The sequence below is a fragment of the Pithys albifrons genome, chromosome 7 (genome assembly GCF_047495875.1).
Source record: "Pithys albifrons albifrons isolate INPA30051 chromosome 7, PitAlb_v1, whole genome shotgun sequence".
In the NCBI taxonomy this organism is placed as follows: domain Eukaryota; kingdom Metazoa; phylum Chordata; class Aves; order Passeriformes; family Thamnophilidae; genus Pithys; species Pithys albifrons.
Window position 1 is genome coordinate 40,696,974 of NC_092464.1, and position 19,369 is coordinate 40,716,342.

At 40.7% G+C, this 19,369-nt stretch overlaps 1 protein-coding gene across 2 annotated transcripts in view; it reads left to right on the forward strand.

The window, feature by feature from the left end:
• Positions 1 to 7,687: 7,687 nt before the first annotated feature.
• Positions 7,688 to 19,369, forward strand: part of RBMS3 (RNA binding motif single stranded interacting protein 3) — a 708,641-nt gene continuing 696,959 nt past the window's right edge. Inside the window, exons 1-2 of one of the 2 annotated variants that reach the window (XM_071561125.1) lie at positions 7,688 to 7,775; positions 8,416 to 8,606. In XM_071561125.1, the coding sequence (XP_071417226.1) occupies positions 8,427 to 8,606 (180 nt within the window). In that variant the 5' untranslated portion in view covers positions 7,688 to 7,775; positions 8,416 to 8,426. Of the gene's footprint in view, positions 7,776 to 7,995; positions 8,607 to 19,369 lie in introns of those variants that run through there. The other variant, XM_071561126.1, reaches the window with a different exon arrangement.

Genomic DNA, 19,369 nt, shown 5'->3' on the forward strand with positions numbered 1-19,369 from the left:
GAGTTACGGATTGTACCTACTTGCAGCAAAGCATTAGTAACTTTTCTGAAGTTAAGTGACCCCTAATGACTGTCAAAATCATTAACTGATTCTCTCTCAATTAAAGGGTGCAAGAAAGGAAACAGACAAAGACACTCTAACATCTGCATGATGTCTGGAGTCTTGTTTGTTTGATTGTAAACTGTGTTATCTTATTTTGGTGTCATTGTTGGAACTAGATTAGATTCTATCTGCAACATTGTACTAGGGTTTTTTTGCTTTTTCTGAGCAGTACTCAGAACCAGATTTTCAAAATATGACATCTATTTTTCAGGTACAATATGAGCATTGCTTTTTCTGCAAGGAAATGATAAAATATACAGATATCCATACAAACCTCAGCTGTATGTGCTAACTGAATACAAACTAAGCACAAATGGGCTTTTACAGATGTAAATTCTATCATTTGCTTGTACAAGTGACAGTGATAAACAACCACACACACCAGTGATTTGCATGCACAAAGCTGAAGTTTAGCTCTGAGTGCTTTTCGAGACCTTAAGTGTCACACCCTGTTGACAGCATATTTGACCTGAGAACACCAGCTTTTTAATCAAAACATTTCCTTGCAACTTCAGTTTATTTTCTTTATATCCATTACCATGTCTATTTATTTTTAATCTGTCATCAGAACATCTATCTTTGCATGGTTAGGCTGACTGTTGTCTTCTGCTGAGCTATTGCTAATATGCTGGAGCGCATTGCTATTTAAGTATATTTGCTTAATTTTGGATCTCATCCTATTAATTTTGAAACGACTGGGCATCTTTCCATTGGCCTTTTTTTTGATTGTACACTCCTTGGGGCAGGGAATGTGTCTTCCATTGTTTGTTGTGAGTGCACTATCACTGATGGTGTCCAAGTAGACAATAATCTATTCTTTCAAGGAACAAAAGATGTTCTTTTTGATGCATTCATCTTTCATCTCTCTTGAGTTTGCCATTCAAAGTCAGGAAACTGTTTGCAGGGTTTTTCACTTTCATCATTTTCCTAGGTTTTTGAATCTTATTTCTCATGTATCCTCATTAATTTGCTTCATACTCGTTCAAATGCCTCTTTTAAACTCTACAATTGTGGGTAGAAAAATTAAACAACAGTAAAGGCTTCATGTTGCTTTTGGAAGATGTATGATATCCCACTCAGCAAAGGTTTCTTTGAAAGTTTTACCTGTGGGGTTTTTTTTCCCTATAGCATCCTACAAAAGGAGAAATAGTGAAAACATGGCCTTTACAATTAAGGAGACAAGGAGACATTGCTATCCCCAAAGTACAAACATATTGAAATTATTTATGGAATTCAAAATTATTCTGGAAAGGGAAAGTTCTGGATTTTGTGCTTCCCTTTCAAAGCCATGTCCTTTATTTCACCTTGTAGTTGTATTATTGACCTCAAAACGGGTTTATCATAGGCAAAGATAGAAAGGTAATATTCTTTCCTAAATATTAATTAAAGACTATACTGTTTAAATATGTACTCTCTATCTCACTGGATTCAACCAGTTGCAGGTTAAGACCTGAATATAGTGAAAATAACTGTAAAACCCTAAACTCAAATCCCTGCAGCTGAATAGAAGAGTAATTGATAACGTACAAGCTTATTATCAATTTTTAGTTTTAAGAAGATGCAATGAATCCTGTTCAGTCTTACTTATGTTTAATCATATATTATTTCTTTAATTTATGCTTAACACACCTTTTTTTCCTAAGAAATTCAGCTAATTTAAATATATTTCCAATCTGCAGAAGGAACAGGGATAGAGTAGGCCATATCTCAGCAGGACCAAACAGTCATAAGTAGTTGAAAGAAGTAGTCAAATTGAACAGTAAGAACTAATTTAAGAATTAAAAGCAGAAATGTTTTAAGAAAGTAGTTTTGTGCATATTATTTACACAGATACTACCAAATGGATTACTCATTTATTTTCATCATCAAGAAAATTCTACAGACTTCAGTTTTGACAGTTTTAAACAAAACCCATCATTCCAGCTCAAAACTATATTTGCATATGTATATATGCAGTCTGCTATGAAAAACAAGATGCTATTAGCACATTGAGTCCTTTCGCTTCTCTCTGCTACAAGAGACAGAAGCAATGAAGAGATTGGGAGAGGAAAAAATAGTAAGAAAAAAGGGATTAGTGGAGCTAAACACCTAATTGTTTTGGGCATCCTCCTCACCCCATAGCATATTCGAGCTCTCACAATGTTTCTGTAAGATTCCACTGAAGAAACCAGAAATAAAGGCACGTAGGAACACTCCATAGCATCGAAAATCAGACAGGAGTTGGTGCTCCTCAGGCCTGTACTAGTTCCTACACAAATCTCTGCACTTGACACAGCAAAGCTGTGTATGGGCTTCAGGTCAGCCGTTAAAGCAAAAATCCTGAAGGGCTAAACACACACATGTTCTTGTTGTCTCTGTCTCTCCCTGTTAGTGTGACTCCTAACTTCAGTGGAACCAGTCCTTGCACACCAACCCTTGACTGCCACTGGAGATGTTGTATTCCTTGTATAATATCCTTATGCCTCTGCCTGCTTCTGAAATTTTCATCTCTGGCATAACAAATATTAAATTATTATGATGACAAATTTCTTTCCCCCTCATTTTCTAAGTTAAGTGAACTCAGTAGAGATTTTCCTTTCCAATATACAGAAAACTAGGTCAACTTTGGCACAGATCCAGACTTACTATAGGAACTGAGAAGACTGCAGCATCACCCAAGTGAAATACAGATGTTTTCAAATGTCTGTGCTGCTCTGCTGTCCCCCCACTTGTCTCAGAGCTCTGTTTCTTTCATTTGAATCTGTAAGGTTAGTCCTCCTGTCCTAACTATTCAAGTGAACTCTTGACTACCTATGAGCCCAGGCCAACTGTCAGAAGAGTCAGCACAAATAGCTGCTTCTTTTTTCTCATTCACACAACAATTTTGAGGGGAATAAAGCATTCCATACAGCCTAAAGAACAGATACTTATGTGCTCAAATCATGATGCTGCTATGGAAAGCGAGTGCATGGGCATTGCACTCATTGGGCAAGGAGAATAGTTTTGTTTGCCAGTTGTCTAGAATATAAAGTACAAGGAGCTATGTTCATGTTTAAAAGTCATTGAGCCTGTCAATTCTGTTATGGTGGCTTTCTAGAAAAGGGGCTGTAGGATCTCAGGAGACCTCTAAAGCATTGTAGAAATTTTTCTTCAAAGAAAGAACCAGAGGTAAGTCTTTAGAAGGCTCAAAAAGCATCACTCAGGGCTTGAGTTGTGCAACCATTCTATGTGGTTTCAGTACTTGTAAGCAAAAATGTTAGAATGCAGGGGAGAACTGATATCAGAATTGTGGGTGGAAAGCTAGAAGACAAGATGCTTTTGAAAAGGCAACTTGTAATATATCAATTTGCATGTTGGATTCTGTAGACAATGGTGGAATTCAAACAGTACTTTTAGCTTTTACTCTCTAAAAATCCCCACAGCATGTCTTTATATTTCAGAGCAACATAATTCTTTTAGGATAGAATTTCTTAAGCATATACAGTGATAGACTTTCTGAGACGGAAAATACCTGCACAGATAGATCTCAAAAATTACAGGAAACCCCAGGTTACTGAATGTTTGCATACCTAAAGTAAAGTGCCCTAGAGAACAGAAGCAGAGATGGATGAGTGGGAAAATGACTCATTGGATATTTGTATTAGCCACTTTGAAAGGAATAGTGCAGAGGGAATTATCAATAAGGTTGGAGTCTTCATGAGAAAGCAACTCTGTTTGCAACTGTTAAGCGAGAAATGAAACAGCCTAGAATGCAAGTTGACAGATAGAGTGGTGAGTGAGGCCCCAAGGAGCTTGTGTTGACAACAGGAAACCTTTTATTTGAATTGTCTAAGGGTGGTAAAAGGTCAAAATTATTCAAATGTTGGGTAGATGAATCCTGAACCAACAGATCTGTGAGGCAGCAGAAAGCCAAATGCTCCTTCTCTCATACAGTGTGTGTTTTCATAAAGATTGCATAAATCTTGCTAACTTGAAATAGCGCTTTTGTACATTTTACATGCAGCATCTTCCGTTTATTCAATTAATGTAAACATAAATGTGCTTGAGAAAGACCTGAGATTATCTTTGAACATGAATTGCTATGTAAGTAAATACCAGTAAATTTTTTACTTAGTTTCTGAGCAGTTATCTTAACTACTCATAAGAAAAGTGACCAATTGCTGAAAAAGAAGAGACCAGGGAAAGGGCACAAATATTCTGTTTATTCTGCCACTGCACTACTTTATGATCTTAGGTAACTCATTTAATTTGTATATGTCTTCCTTCTAGCCTTATTAATTAGGACTACATAGAATTCCCCTGCCATGTTGGTTGCACTGCACGTTTTGCTATCATCAGATCATAACCAAGAATAAGGATATAAAAATGACACTGGATTCTGGAAGAACAAATCCTGACCCTTTCCATCAAATTGTTCCAATTCTTGTCCCGTAACTAAATTCATACTGTCATGACTCCCTAAGTTTTATCTTCTGAGCTATGAAGAATGTACTTGGTCATGAAAGGTTTTCCTTTTGCATTTTAGAATGTCAGTGTCTTTTGAATCTATTTAGTCACCTACACCTGCTTTACAGCACAACACAAAATTGCCAAATATGCCAGAGCATGGAGCGTGTGTAAACGAGTTGTCGTATTGATTTCATCAGCAATATCTTAGTGACGTTTCTCTTGAAAAATGAACAAAAGATCTGGGATCAGAAATTCCTAATACATGTGGTGTATGGTAATAGGTAGTCCGTATTCAGTAATGTACTTTATTATACCATATAGAAGCAACATTATATACTGTTTTACCACAGTATACATAAGTGAAGGTTCCATGTTAATTTTTTTTCATCCTGTCATCACATCTGAAAAGCGCTCAACACAACATTGTTTTCTTAGGAACGCAGCCTTTTTGGTGAGGATTGGCTTGCCTTCTAGTGAGTCTCCTTGCTTTCTGCTTCTCAATGCATTGTCTTCCAATACAGTTGCCATGTGGTACAGGACTCTTGCTCACCATTCTTTCATGACAGCTACAAATATGATTCTGTGAACTTATGTTTTTAGTTCAATGTATGTACCAAGGTTCTGAAAACTTTCCATTTGGCAATGCTGATGATGTGTTCAGCTATGTGGCTTATTGCATTATCATGGTCTGTAGTCCCACTCTTCTCTCAGTGATTATCACCAAAAAAAAAAAAATCAGAGTAAAAGCTTCTGCCTGGACCCGAGGAAACTGATAGTTTTCAGAAGGGTCACTGAAGAGACTTAAAGGAGGTCTTGCTTATCCTCTCAGCCTGCTGGTTTAGATTCCATTTTCCTGTCCAATTTGTTAGTGCTTCTAGATTTGTCTTTGCTGTTTGTCTTTCAAAGTGTGTTTGGCCTGAAGACCAGTATTTCTCTCACTGAAATTTGAAATGATTATTCAGAACTTTACCTTAGCCTGAAAAAATACATTATACTTAGGATTCTCCTGAAATCCATTGAATAACAGCAGTCTGGTTTGTGCAGAAAACAACCGAGAGCACACTCTTATGATGAATTATTTTTAATAACTTCATTTTTTCAATAGAGTTATAAATCTTTTGCAGAACAAAAAGGAAAGATGGGAGTAAAAGAGAAAAGGAATAAAGGGAAATTTGAAATTATGCATCCAAATACAAACCTTTGTAGTGACTTTGATGCAGTGTAGGGCTTGTCGTTCTCTTGTGCATGATCATATTCACTCAAAATAACTCAGAAATTTCTTTTACTTGGGGGGGGCGGGGGGGGGGTGTTTAAACTCTCTGGGATTAGGAGCAGAGCTTTCTGGGTCAATGGCCCCCTCCTTTGGAATTACTTTTCTTGGTTCTCTGCCAATGTCCAGCTCCAGTGATCTTCAGAGCACATGGCAAAATATTTGTATTTACGTTAGTTTTCCTTTATTTTTCGATGGTAAGGTTTTGCTTTGAATTTTACTTTACAGATCTGGAGGGGGTGGATTTGGAATTGTTATTTTCTAGCAGGATTATTTAGTACTACCCACCACGGGAGTTTCTATGTAATTTAAAAATTATTTTTATCAATGTGCACTGCAGTCCCTGAATGAAACACGTATTTATTTTCACTTTTATTTTGCCATTTTCCAGCCTGTGATCCTGGAAGTATTTTGACCCAAACTGGAAAAGCTCTTGGGGACAGAATTTTTTCCTTCTGTGCTTTGCTGAATGTGGAAGGAGGGGGTGATTGTGTAGGTAGAAAGACAGTGGTGTGACTTATCACCTGTGAGGACCCATCACTTTGTTCTGGGAAATTCTGCAGTCAATATTGGTGCATATTCCACAGTCATCGTGGCTGTGGAAACTTCCCCCCAAAGTGTCTGTCTGCAGTTAGTACTGCTTTTTGATAATGAGGCCAAAACTATAGGAGTATCCAGAATGTTTAAGTCTTTCCACCCCAAAATATAGACTTTAAATAAAGTCAATATATCACAATGATTACAAATGAATGATTGTAAATAGTCTAAAGTATTAGATTATAAACATTAATATTTATGGCTTAATTGTCTGACTATTTACCTCAATCTTAAACATTGATGCTGGTAATTTCAATAGAAATACTCCTTTTTGCACCAACATGAGAAGACAACAGGGCCTGCAAATATTTGACATCATATGAGATTAATATGAAAGGATCTTTAGAGATGCTTTAAAAACATAGCTTTGATGTGTGATAAAGACTTTTTTTCTTCTTTTTGTGAGACTACTAGCCCTTGCCCTTTGTCCAAATATATTGCAGCAATAAGTTCTGTTCAGGTTCCCACAGTAACAATAGTATTGGGGGATAAGGGAACTCAAGGCGAGGAATAAAAGTGCACCATGTAGTACCTGATAGTCACCTGCTTCCCTAAATACCCTGGGACATGTTCTCTCTTGGTATAAAACAGACCAGCTCCTGAGAATTTTGGCCTGGTATCTCTGTGGAGTGGGTTGCTATTGGAGAGGTCGGTACATGCATCAGCCAGATTAGGTATAGATCAGATATGTATCTTTGCACCGCAGGATCTCAGGAGATGTTTCCAGTTAACTTTCAGAGCAGCTGCTCCTCAGGACAATGTGATATTATATTTAGAAGGGCAGACTCGTCACCTGATAGTGTCCTGATTTAAAAACGACCAGGTCTCTGCTAACCATTCATCTCTCTGAGATGCAAAGGTGAATAGCCAAAGTGTTGGCTTGGCTCTGGCACCACTAAAGAAATTCCTGTTTTGATATAAACCACTCTTAATGAGATTGCATTTTTGCCTACCATGTCTTAACTTCAGTCTGACGAGGAAGCTTACACAAGGAATAACAGTTCTGAGTGCACTGCGGTCACAAATGATTTAGCAGTTTACACGCGATTTTTTCCCCTTTTATTCTATCTATGTTGATAAAATCAGAGAGCCGGTGGCTAGTACTGATTTAGATTTCCAGCCTGGATTTGCTCTTGTTTTTTTTCCTTACTCCAGTTCTCCTTGTGCAGTGCTGCGTGGCGCTGGCAGCCTGAGAGAGAGGGAGCTCCAGTCACACGCATAGACTCTGACCGCGGAGAGGAGATTAACATCAAGGAGCCCACATTTGCAATAGCGGGTGGTGCTGGGGGATGGAGGGGGGAGAAGGCGAGGGGAAAATAAAATAAAAGCAACAATCGGGTAAATGCTCGTCCCTTCTCGCCACCAGCACCTTGCACAGGTCTGAAATCGCTTGTTTTGCTTTGCTTGTATTGCGCTTGCCTGGGTTGTGGAGAGGGGAGGGGGAGGGGAGGAAGGGGGAGGTTTAACTTTTACTTGACATTACCGGGTTATTGTCACTTCCCCCGTGTTAAACCCCGGTGGTTTCCCCTCGCCCCCCCTCCGCTCCCCGGGCTCGGCTCTCTCCAGTTAACTTTGTTCAAAGGGCTGCAGCCAGGAGGGCTTGTCCGGGCCTGGGACACAGATAGCGTAAAGTAAATAACCACCACAATTAGGCTGGGGCCGGGAGTTGATCTTCGTGGCGAGAGATCTGCTTAGTTAGCGTTTGCTGTTTCGGGGCGATTGAAGGCCGCCGTGCCAAGGACACGCGCGCACACACACACACTCACTCTTGCACACGCACGCTGGATACAAAAGTCTGGAGGATCTAGGGGAGAATTGCAGCCGCCGGATCGGTGCAGCAGCGGCCAGAACCATGCGTGTCACGGCCTCCTGAGGGGGGAAAAGGAAGGAAGGGAGGAAGGAGGAAAAAAAAAAGAGAGAGAGAGAAAGAAGGAAAAAAAGAAGAGAGGGAGAAAGGAAAGCAGAAGAAAGACGCGGGGTGGTGGAAAGTGTTTCCCTGCTTTTGTCTCGCAATACAGTGAACTGGAAGATGGAGATGGATGTTAAGGGAGTTTCTCCGTGCCCGGAGCCCATCCCCCCGGCGGCGGGGTCTGGCGGCTGCCCGCACCAGCGCCCGCACCACCGCGATGGGCAGCCCGTGGAGCCGGCCCCCGCCGCCGACAGTGGCCACCCGGAGCGGAGGCACGGCAGCGAGAAAGAGGACAAAAAGGTAGGTCCGCTCCGCCGCCGGCCGGCCGGCGCCGCGCCCGCCCGAGGGGCCGCCTGCCGGGGCCGCGCTCGGCGGGGCGGGCGGGGCCGCTCCCGGGGCCGCTCCAGCTGCCCGCTGGCCCCGGCGCGGGCAACCCCGCACCGCCCTTTGTCAGCGCAGCGGCAGGAGGCGGGGGGCCGGCGGCAGGGGTTGTCTGAGGACACGGGGGCGGCGGCGCGGGGAGCGCGGGGCCGCCGCCGGGCCCGGGGCGCCGGGCATTGTTCGCCCGCCCGCCCGGCGGGAGCGGCCCGGGCACCGCCGCCAAAGTTTAACCTCACTTCGAGGGGCCGCGGCCGGCGGGGCCGCCGCTCCACTCCCTTCGCCTCCGCTCGGCTTCCACCCGGCGGCGAGGGGCGAGTCACCTGGGGGAAGCAGCCCGGGCGCCGTGTCCCTCCAGCCCTGCTGTGTCATTGCGGACCGGGGGACGACTTCTCGCTGCCGAGTGAGAACCTGCGGGTGACGGAGTTCAAAGAGAAATGGGTCAGATCGCACCCTTTGGTGCGGATGTGTCTGCTGCCGGGAGGATCGGAAAGTAGGGAGGATGGGATGGAAAAAGGTTGCCATTAAGATAATGTCAGCGGAGTGCATTGATCAGTGCTTTTGTCTTTGGGCACTGTCTTAATTTCCATTCATTTTTCTCGGCATGGGTTTGCTAAACTGAAGCCGATGAATTTTGCTGTGTCTGTAGGTCTGTAACGGGCAGAGACTGGTAAATGTGTAAGTTTTATCGTAATCCGGTGATGGTTGTAAGGTGTGATCCGTGTGTGCCAGACTGTAAAGCACATCCGTTTCTATTTTATTGAAATCCGAGTAATTCTCTGAATGCACAGATACCCCCAAACAGATTATAATTTAGAGGAAATGTCAAAGAGAAACGTTGCCTTGCACTGGATTTGAGCCGTGTATCTTCAACTAGTTTTACTATAGTTTGGTTTTGTTACAAATGTGTAAGAGAACAGTAACACAATGAAGGAATGTAAACCAGCAATGCAATAAATCAATGCAACAACTGTGTCACACCACATATTTGCATGGCTAGAGCTCCAATTATCATGAGAAATACCAGGTAATTAAAAAAAATAACTGTAGACCCCGAGTTTTCAGCATTTGCCCCCTATACTTTTAGGTTTGTTACCGTTCGGTAAAATCAGTCCTATTGTTTTAATTAAAAAAGGATATTGATGATGGATCATTTGAACAGGGCCTGTACATTTTGAGACGGATAAGAGGACTTTATTTTTGAAACGGTAACTGGTGGTTCACATATTGTGATAGATGAACATAGAATTTCCTCTGCTTTGAGTTTATGAATATTTAATTCTGTCGTGACTGCATGTTACTGTACGTATCTGAATGATTTGTGTGTTTGATTGTTTCTAGGATCCCTTCCCTTGCATTGTGTTACTTACTGGAACTTGAAATGATTTTATTTCCAAATTATTAAAATGTAGAGCCAATATTGCCATTTACACATGACTTCGTTCTGCCACTGCCTCGAGCATTTAAAAACCCTGCCATCAGCAGAAATCCATGCTCAATAGTTACTTTCTGGTGTGCCACACAGTCTGTTTAATGTTTTACCAATCATGGACATAAGGAAGGCAAACAAGGTGTGACTGAAGGTGAATGAACACCAAAGAAGGACTGATTCTCTGTGGTATGGCTAATTAACATGTTTAGATGACTCAGTATTACACTGTTTTATTCTGTATTTGCCGGCATTTTCTGGACATGGAAACAAAAGTACTACCTTTTTTTTTTTTTCTTTTTTTCCTTTCTTTCTTTCTTTCTTTCTTTCTTTCTTTCTTTCTTTCTTTCTTTCTTTCTTTCTTTCTTTCTTTCTTTCTTTCTTTCTTTCTTTCTTTCTTTCTTTCTTTCTTTCTTTCTTTCTTTTTCTTTCTCTTTCTTTCTTTCTTTCCTTTTTCTTTTTTTTTAATTGTGTGTCCTAGCTACAGCCATGCGAAAGTACTGTAATATACTCCTCTTTTTTAAATCCCCAATTAGATTTTCCAAGCTGCCATTGCCAAGGCTGTTGCAATGACTAGCCTTTATTTTTTGGAAATGCTGAGATATTTCAAACCTTCCTAAATGTATGTATCTTTCCTGGATGCTGTCCCAGGACAACCAGTACTTCTTATTAGTGGAGAACTCTTTCAGATATATGGTAAAATAGTGGCAACAGAAATATAATGAGAAGGGAAAAACCCATTAAAATTGTAGTAAAATCCAACATTATTGTGAAAAAAACCCAAGTCAACCACAAAACTAAACTCAAACATTGCTGGAAGCATCATCTAAGAACTTTATAAATTGCTCGAAACAACAGGATCATTGTTTATTTGACCCTTAAACAAACATCAGAGGCACACTGGTATATTCCAGAAGTGTGAGTGCTCTACAAGAAAATGATAAAGGACACTAGAACCTGATTTCCTGGTGAGTGTATAGTTATGAATAAGTAACTGTTAAGATCTTGCATCATCTCATGATTTCACTGTCTGTTTTGCTTTGTGGGATTGTGCTTCAATTATAAAAAAATCTTACATTTAATCATTCAGTTCCATTTCCAGTGGAGACAAAAGCAGTTTAACTTCCATCTAAATGGAGCTGAGTCAAATCTATGCTCTAAGAAAGGTATTTTTGTCATTGGCTCCAAACAGAACATTGCAAATATTTTCCTAAGTCTGTGGAATCTCAGTAGAAACCACTACCATCGTCTCAATTATACAGATATTGGAGTTTGTTCTTGTTGTTGTTGTTTTTCCTGCTGTATGTTCTTTTTTTTTTTTTAATTTATCTTTGAACTTCAATAAAGTTTTGGAACATGTGTGTGACTTGAAATATATTCCACTGTCTTCAGCTGGGATGCTGACATGCTGAAATGTGTGCTTAAGTGCTTTGTTGGAGCAAGACCTGGCATACTTCTCATATATCTTTCTATGTTGAAACCATCTCTGACCAATGTATGAGAAGAGAAATTATGAAGGTTGATTTTATAATGTATTAAGTGCACAGTACTTGGTGCTTTAAAGCGTAGTTGCAATTTAGGTGGGAGAAAATTAAGCAGAAATAGTAGAGTGCAAGATTTAGAAAACAGCTGACTCTATATGGATACTATTTTTTCTCTTAAAGCAAAACACATCAGAAAATGTTTTTCAACACTCCTACAATGTTTTCTGTTATTTTAGTTAAAAGCATGTAGGTCTAACCCTATATACAGCAGCATGTTGACATTCTCGAGTATGGCAATGTGAGTGACTGAGGAAGAGAACAACGTGCAATCCTGGCTGTTCATTCCTGGCTGGAGTTGCAGCTGATGCCTGTGACAGGTTGTGTGGGTGGATTGTCACACCATCTTACCACTCCGTGACTCGGTGCCAAGGGACACAGGCCCCTCAGTTTTACCAAGCTTTCTTTCCAGCTTATATTGATTGCATCTTTGCAAGGATCAGAGTAGGGAGCACTTCAGGAGCAGCAGGCAACTTCACAATTCCTTTGCAGACTGGTGACTATGGGTGACATTTGTCACAACTGACATAATGATCAAAGTTTTCCCAGGAATGGTACGCTGACTTAGGACTTTCACATGATCAGATACAGCCAGTCAGTTAACAGTGTTTCCATTTTCCACAGTGCTGTGTAGACCCCAAGTTCTCCAAAGTTGGTTTGAGGTATGAATTTGGTAATGAAATGTTGCATACTGAGGAGGACCTCTCTATCTCTGTGGTATACACAGCTCATTTAGCACAAATGATTTACAAGGACACCCAGAGTTTTCATTTTATACCTACATTCCCGATATAAACCCCTTTGTGAAATAGCCCCAAAGTGAAGTACTTCCTGTGTATTTACATGGAAATGAACACACCGAGGTTATAGCAAAAGCAAGCCTACATAGGCTGCGTACATTGTGTTCTGGTTCAAAACCAATTTGTCAGTGTTTGATACAAGAGTTCTGAAGTGTTTTGTGGACTTATTTGTATGTTATTTCCCAGGATGCTCACTTGTGATAGCACTGTGTGTGAGTGGTACCCAGGTGTGAGCTTCTACAGGTGAAAAGCTGAGTGCTTTGCGGAAAGACTTGGTATTAACTTGGGAATTCTGTTCTGCTGTACACGTGATCTGACCTAATCATCAGTCTCTGAAACCTTCTGCTAGTGTATTTAGAAGTGTACTCCTATCAACAGTACGGTGGTTCCTCACTCATCCTCCACAAGCAGTAGGTCAGAAATAGTGAAAGACACTTCAGGGGCAATTCTTTAATAGTTTCTCATATGTATTTAATTTTGTTGAAATGTTACTATGAGTTTACGTGTGTTACTATATGTTTACATTTAGAGAGCAGAAGGCTTAAGAAATGCAGTTTTTGCTTGAAGCAGACGGTGGGAAGTTTCTTTTAGGGAGTGGATCACTTCAGTCTCAGGTCAGACGTCCTTAGTACAGGCATGTACATTGTGCATACAGGAGTAGTTGTCAACCACTCTCTGTTTCCTGGAGGTTTGAATTGTGTTTTTTCAGATAATCTGGATCTCTCCCATTGAGCAACCTGAAGTTAAGAACCAAAAGCTGAAACTGAAATCAGTAATGGATACAAGGAACCAGTATGGGGTGTGTGTGACAAAGAAAGCAGAGACATACAACATTATCAGTTACTGATGGTAGCAGCTTCTCCTGATAATAATATAAAATGCAACACCTTTTATTGGAGCTCAGAGTACAGAATGCTTTGTGCCAGGTGTATCATGGGCTATGGCCCTGCCAAGATGTTATGCGGGCATGAATGGTCAAGGTCTGGCCATTGTCTCCCTGAATGGACAAATTCTTCACTACCCAGAAAATTATACTTATGGCTGTTAACTATTCTGAGAGTTTGATGTCAGACAGAAATTTCAATATATCTTTAAAGTGAGGACAGAGCTGGAGAATAATGTGTCTTTCTCTAAATCATTGCTATGAAGATTTCAGAAATCATTCCCCAGCCCAGCAACATCAACTGTCTTTTTCAGGTCCTCTCTTAAGCGCCTGTTCTTTGTTCTTAAGCTGTTCCTAACCATACTGTGGGCCATCATGGTATTGATATTGATCTGCATAGTTCAATGTCTTCCTGTTGAAATAGTCTGAATAAAAGCTAGCACCCTGTTCTCCCAGAGTTCCCAAAGCCCAGTGGCTGTCTGGGTGGTGAGTCTGTCCCAGAGCCACAGACCCAGGATGTTCTGAGTCCGTCATATTCAGATGTTTGTCCTGCACATTCCCAGGTGACAACTCTGGGGCAGGCTCTGATTCATGGCACTGTGGGGAGACTCCCAGATTCGTCTGCCTGGAATGGCTGCCCAGAGCCATGGTGCCTGGCAGGTGCCTTGGGAAGGGAGGTTTTAGTTCTTTGTATTGCTGCTGCAGGCAGCAAAGCTATTATCTGTGCCATTAACCTGTTTCGATGAGCAAAACCCAAGGGCCATCTGCTTTGAGAAGACTAAATAAAAAATTCAGATTAAAAAAAAATTAAAAAGAGGAAATTCACTGTGAACTGAAAGCCTTGCTTTGCAGGCAGGTCTACTTCTGCATTTCTATGCATTTCATGTACTCTGCCTCTCTTGCCTTCTAGTGAGAGGATGAATCCTTAGATGAACCGACAATTGTGCTCCTATTACAAAACTAAGCAGATTCAAAGCATAGAGAGAAAGAGAGAAACTCTCTGTATGTCAACTGAAGGCAAGATTGACAAGCTCATATTTTATTACATATCAGAGAGTCCAAAAGGAGGAAAGATATTGGGAACTAGGCCTCACCATTTTTGTATCTCCAAAATGACTTTTTGTCTCATATTCTGGGAGGTTTTTTATTGCATGACAGCAGGTCAAGGGTGGTGATTCTCTCCCTCTGCTCCACTCTTGCCAGCCATTGCATCCAGCTCTGGTGCCCCAACAAAAGGAGGACAGGGACCTGCTGCAGTGAGTCCAGAGAGTGCCACAAAGATGAACAAAGGGCTGGAGCACATCTTCTATGGAGACACACCAAGAGTGCTGGGGTTATTCAGCCTGGAGAAGACAAAGCTCTGCAGAGACCTTGCAGCAGCTTTTCAGTATATAAAGAGGGCCTACAAGAGAGCTGGAGAGGGACTTTTTACAAGGGCATGAAATTATAGGACGGGGGAAGGCTCTAAACTGAAAGTGTATAGGTTGAGATTAGCTATTAGGAAGAAATTCTTTATTTTGAGGGTGGTGAGGCACTGGAACAGGTTGCCCAGAGAAGTTATGGATGCCCCATTCCTGGAAGTGTTTAAGGCCAGGTTGGATGGATCTTTGAGCAACCTAGTATAGTGGAAAATGTCCCTACCCATGACAAGGGGGTTAGAACTACATGATCTTTAAGGTCTCTTCCATCACAAACCATTCTAAGATTTTATGATTCTACAATATGGGAAAAAAATCTTACCTTAAGTAAATGTCAACATTATCATACTAAATCCAAAACCCTGCACTATATCAGCTACTAAGAAGAAAATTAGCTGTATTCCACATGAAACCAGTGCAGTATGGTGAATAGACATAAAACATGTATTTATTTGTGGGTGGTATGCCGAGAATCTGGAATGTCAAGAATGAGGTCAAGCACAGGTTTTATATTAAAGCATAAAGTTGGAAGGTGAGAATTTGACTTCTGTACTTTGCTGTCTGTACTAAAACAACATACATGCTAGTGTATGTGAATGATTCTTTAAAATTTTACCAAATACGAGATTTCTGAAAGCGGAATACACTGTTTAAAATATTTGTCTCCTTAAATAATTTGTACGAGAAATGTTTTGGCAGTGTGAACAACTGCTTAAATTTTTCAACCAACAGATCAATAAGTGGATGAAGCTTGAAAAGATGATCACACTCTGGTTCCTGGGGTAAACTTTGAGATATTCATTGTAATAGAGAAATTTCATGAAAAGTAAGTATTGCTTAGAGTTAATACAAAGTGAAATCAAGTACATATGTAGTTGATTAGGTAACAGATCCAGGGACATAAACAATGAACATCATGGGTGGGAGCTAAACAACACTCTTGAGTCACTGGCAGCACAACCACAAGTTTTGTATGCTGAAGACACAGAACTGGCTTTCTGGCTAAAGGCAATTCTGTCTTGGCTGCAGAACAGTTGTGAGGATTCCTACTTGGAGGAAGACACAGCACTGAAAAGGGCTTTGTTATCTCCTCTTGAGCAGTTGGGATGTTGCCTTAACTCAGATGTAGTGGTATGTGTTCATGCCTACTTGCTGAGACTAGAAAGCGGTTCTGTTCAGGAGTGCCTATGACAGCCATGAGCTTGGCCAACGCATGGCATATCCTTCCCACTTAAGCAGAGCTTGTTCTCAAAAGCCCAGTATTCACAGGAATTCCTGGCCAAGGGTTGAGTGCCAGCTTGTAACAAATCTGAGGCTTCAAACAAAGGATAATCAATGAAGCTAGAAACGAACAATACCCATGTTGTTGCATGCTATTCCCAGTGTTTTCCTAGATGCTCTCTGTGTTTTTAGACCATCTCTATCTGTGGTAAAAACTCACTGTGTTGTACTGCATCTTATGGCACAGTGAGTTTTACTATACTGAGTTTATTTAGTTGCCTGAACTAAGAGAGACGTATAGTTACTGATGTGTGAAGTGGTTCAGTTGTTGTTTGGTTCCATACTTGGTTGTTCTCTGACTGGCTGTAGCCACATTGCTGATACAGTGACGGATTATTTCACAGTACCTTGTGCTGGGTGGGTTTCTGTACTGACTAGCTGCCAGTAGTAATTGTCCAGTAAGACTATAAAAAGTTGAAGTCTCAGTAGAGCTATTAGTTTCTAGTGTCTTGTCTCTGAAAATACCCAAATAGTAAAGAAAAGGAGACTTGCAGCTGCAAATGGGAAAAATGACAAGAGCACTGATAATTTCCATAAAAGTAAGGATCAGATCAGTTTCTAATGTGGTGTTTAAAGGTTTAGAAGAAAGAAACCCAGATGTGAAAGGTAATACAGATGTTAAGCATTTTACAATAGTTTCTCTCCTCCCTCACTTGTCATCCTTTCTGCATGGCTGTGAAATTCTCCTCTCCCTATAATGAAAACTTTTGTTTTGTGTCAATTTCCCACAATGCATTCTGAGCTATAAGGGGGATATTAATTGTTCCAGAAACTCTAGTAACCAGTGCATCTTAATTGGGATAAAACAAGACACAATTTGGCTCATAGTATGGACAAGGACAGTCATGTACAAAATTTGTTAGACAGCCATGATTTACTAGAAGAAGAGTAATTCTTCCATGTCTAATGGCTTCTGCCATGTGTTTAAATGCAGCTGTTATTTTCATTATATATTATATGAAGTGAAGACCAATCTTGTTACAGGAGCAGAATAGAAATAGTTTCCCTGACTGAAAACCAAGTGTTGGGTGAATAAAAATTATGGACTCAAGCCACAAAGCTTGGTTAATACACTTACTGTTCCCAAACTTCTGAGTTCATTCCATCAAACACCTTGTCCTATGGTTACAGAGTTTATTCTTTCCTATTCTACACAAAAAAAAAGCTATTCTACACAAGTTTTTCAAGGTGATTATGTGATCAACAAGTGCAGGGAAAATAAAATTAGGATTTCCCCCTTCAGTTTTAGATCATCTGCAAAGGATTCTTCTCATTAACTGGAGAATGAAAGTAAAATGATGTGGGACCTATGCCTGTTATGTTAGCAGAGAGTCTGTGTTAATTGATTTCAACAAGTGCCTCAAGCACCCCTAACACCTCTTCTTTGTTATTAGCTGATGATTGTCTCACCAATGCTATTACTGAGTCTATACTCACTTTTAGGAGCCTATAGCAGAAAATCTGGGTTTGAATCCAAACTAACATGCTCAAGGTAAGTCTTTGTGGAAAGGGAGCTAAAGGGCTAGTATCTACCAAAGATAATTTTTATGCCTATTATATTTAGTAATAATCCTCTATTCAGTATAATATAAATAGGCATTGATCTTTCCTGAGGATTGAGAAAGAGTATCTTATTGCCTTGAGGCAGATACCCATCAATCAGACATAACACAGGATAGGTAAACACAAGTCCTCACTGATGGGCAGGTGACTATGTTATGTGGGGATAGGTTGTAAAGGACTTCTCTTAAGGTGAATTTAGAGTGAAAGGGAGTGCACAGAGGGGCAGAGAAGGAGTAGACGGAAAGCTAATTGGAAACAGCAACTTTTGAGTAGGGCTGGAAGGAAGGAGTTTGTAAGGTTTGTATTTTGAGACGAAAGAACTTTATGAAGTATGCATGGGGTCCATGTGGAGTTTAGGAAGCACATAGTAGAATTTCGCAGAGCTCACAAAATGCCTATCAAGGCCTCACAGACATTATACAGTGCCCTGGATAGCCTTGTTAACTTTATTGAGTGTGCTTCGAGGATAAGCAGACTTTGAAAGTATGTGAAAGCCAATTTTAATAATTGATTGGCTTACTCTCTCTTACCTATTGTTTCATATCTAATAAAAGGCAACATCAAGTCCTTGCCAAAGCCAACAGATATAATAATATTAAGTTAGTTGGATTTGAGATATGACAAGCTAAAAAGGATATCCCCAAAGATCTCGGAACTTAAACAATCCCCATTTTTTGTCCTCTCTTATTTCTCCCATGACTGTCATAGGATGTGCTCTTAAACTAAGTTTTCTGTGATCTAGTAAATGTTTTCAGAAAGATCAGTCCACTTTTAGAGAATGAAAAGTGCGTGTGTGTATGTATGTAAACTGATTTGTAACTGGAAGCACATTTCAGCTTTACTGGTTCAGGGAGACATGCTAAAATTTTCAAGTGATAAATTGACTTCTTCCTTAAGCAGAGCAGCCATCATCCACATTATCATCTACATCCCTGTATACATGGTGTGACACAGGAAATGGCACACCATTATCAGATGGCTGTTGAGATGGATGCAGAGAAACAGTGAGTTTCCTGGCATAGTCTCAAAGATGGACATCCTCAGATGTTCTGGAGTCACTTAAGTGTGTGCAGTTCAAGTGTGCCTGTTGCACTCAGGAAAATTTTTGTTTAAACAACGAACACTGAAGTTTGGGGGAGGTCATGAATATGTTTCCAGAGGGAGAAGGGAGGAAACCAGCAAGCTTAAAGGGAAAGAAGGCCATGTAAGTTTTCAAGAGACCAAGTGGAGCAAGGCAGTAACAAGGGGTCAGACATCCGTCCTGAACCTGGCTTTATCTGCTTTCCCACAGCAGGGATGTGGCTAATGCTGTGGATGCTGACTGTCACCTGCTTTCCTGGTCTTGTGCAAAGCATAGCCATATTATACCTTACAGTGGGAACCACAGGTGCCAATTCTTGAACTTGTCAAGAGGACATACTCTGTGCAGAAGATAAATAATTGATGAATCAGTTCGAAGAGAGGCCATGTGGAGGTTAGAGCATCAGAGGTGATCCAGGTCGATGTGGCTGAGGGAATCTTTACAGGAACAGTCATTCCACAGGACTGTCACGAGATAATCAGCCAGATATATATCAAAATTGGAATCACCCTATGACTGGAAATGTTGTTCAGGGCAGGAAAAAGGCTCTGGCCTCTCTGGTCTGTTCTCTGCTGTGTGTGCTCTGCCTGTTGGTAAGATTCGCCAACTTTCTCTTTATAGACAGTGCTTTATATAGTCTTTTGCCTGCTGTTGCATGCAGAAAAGTTACTAAGGTCATTCTTCCTAAC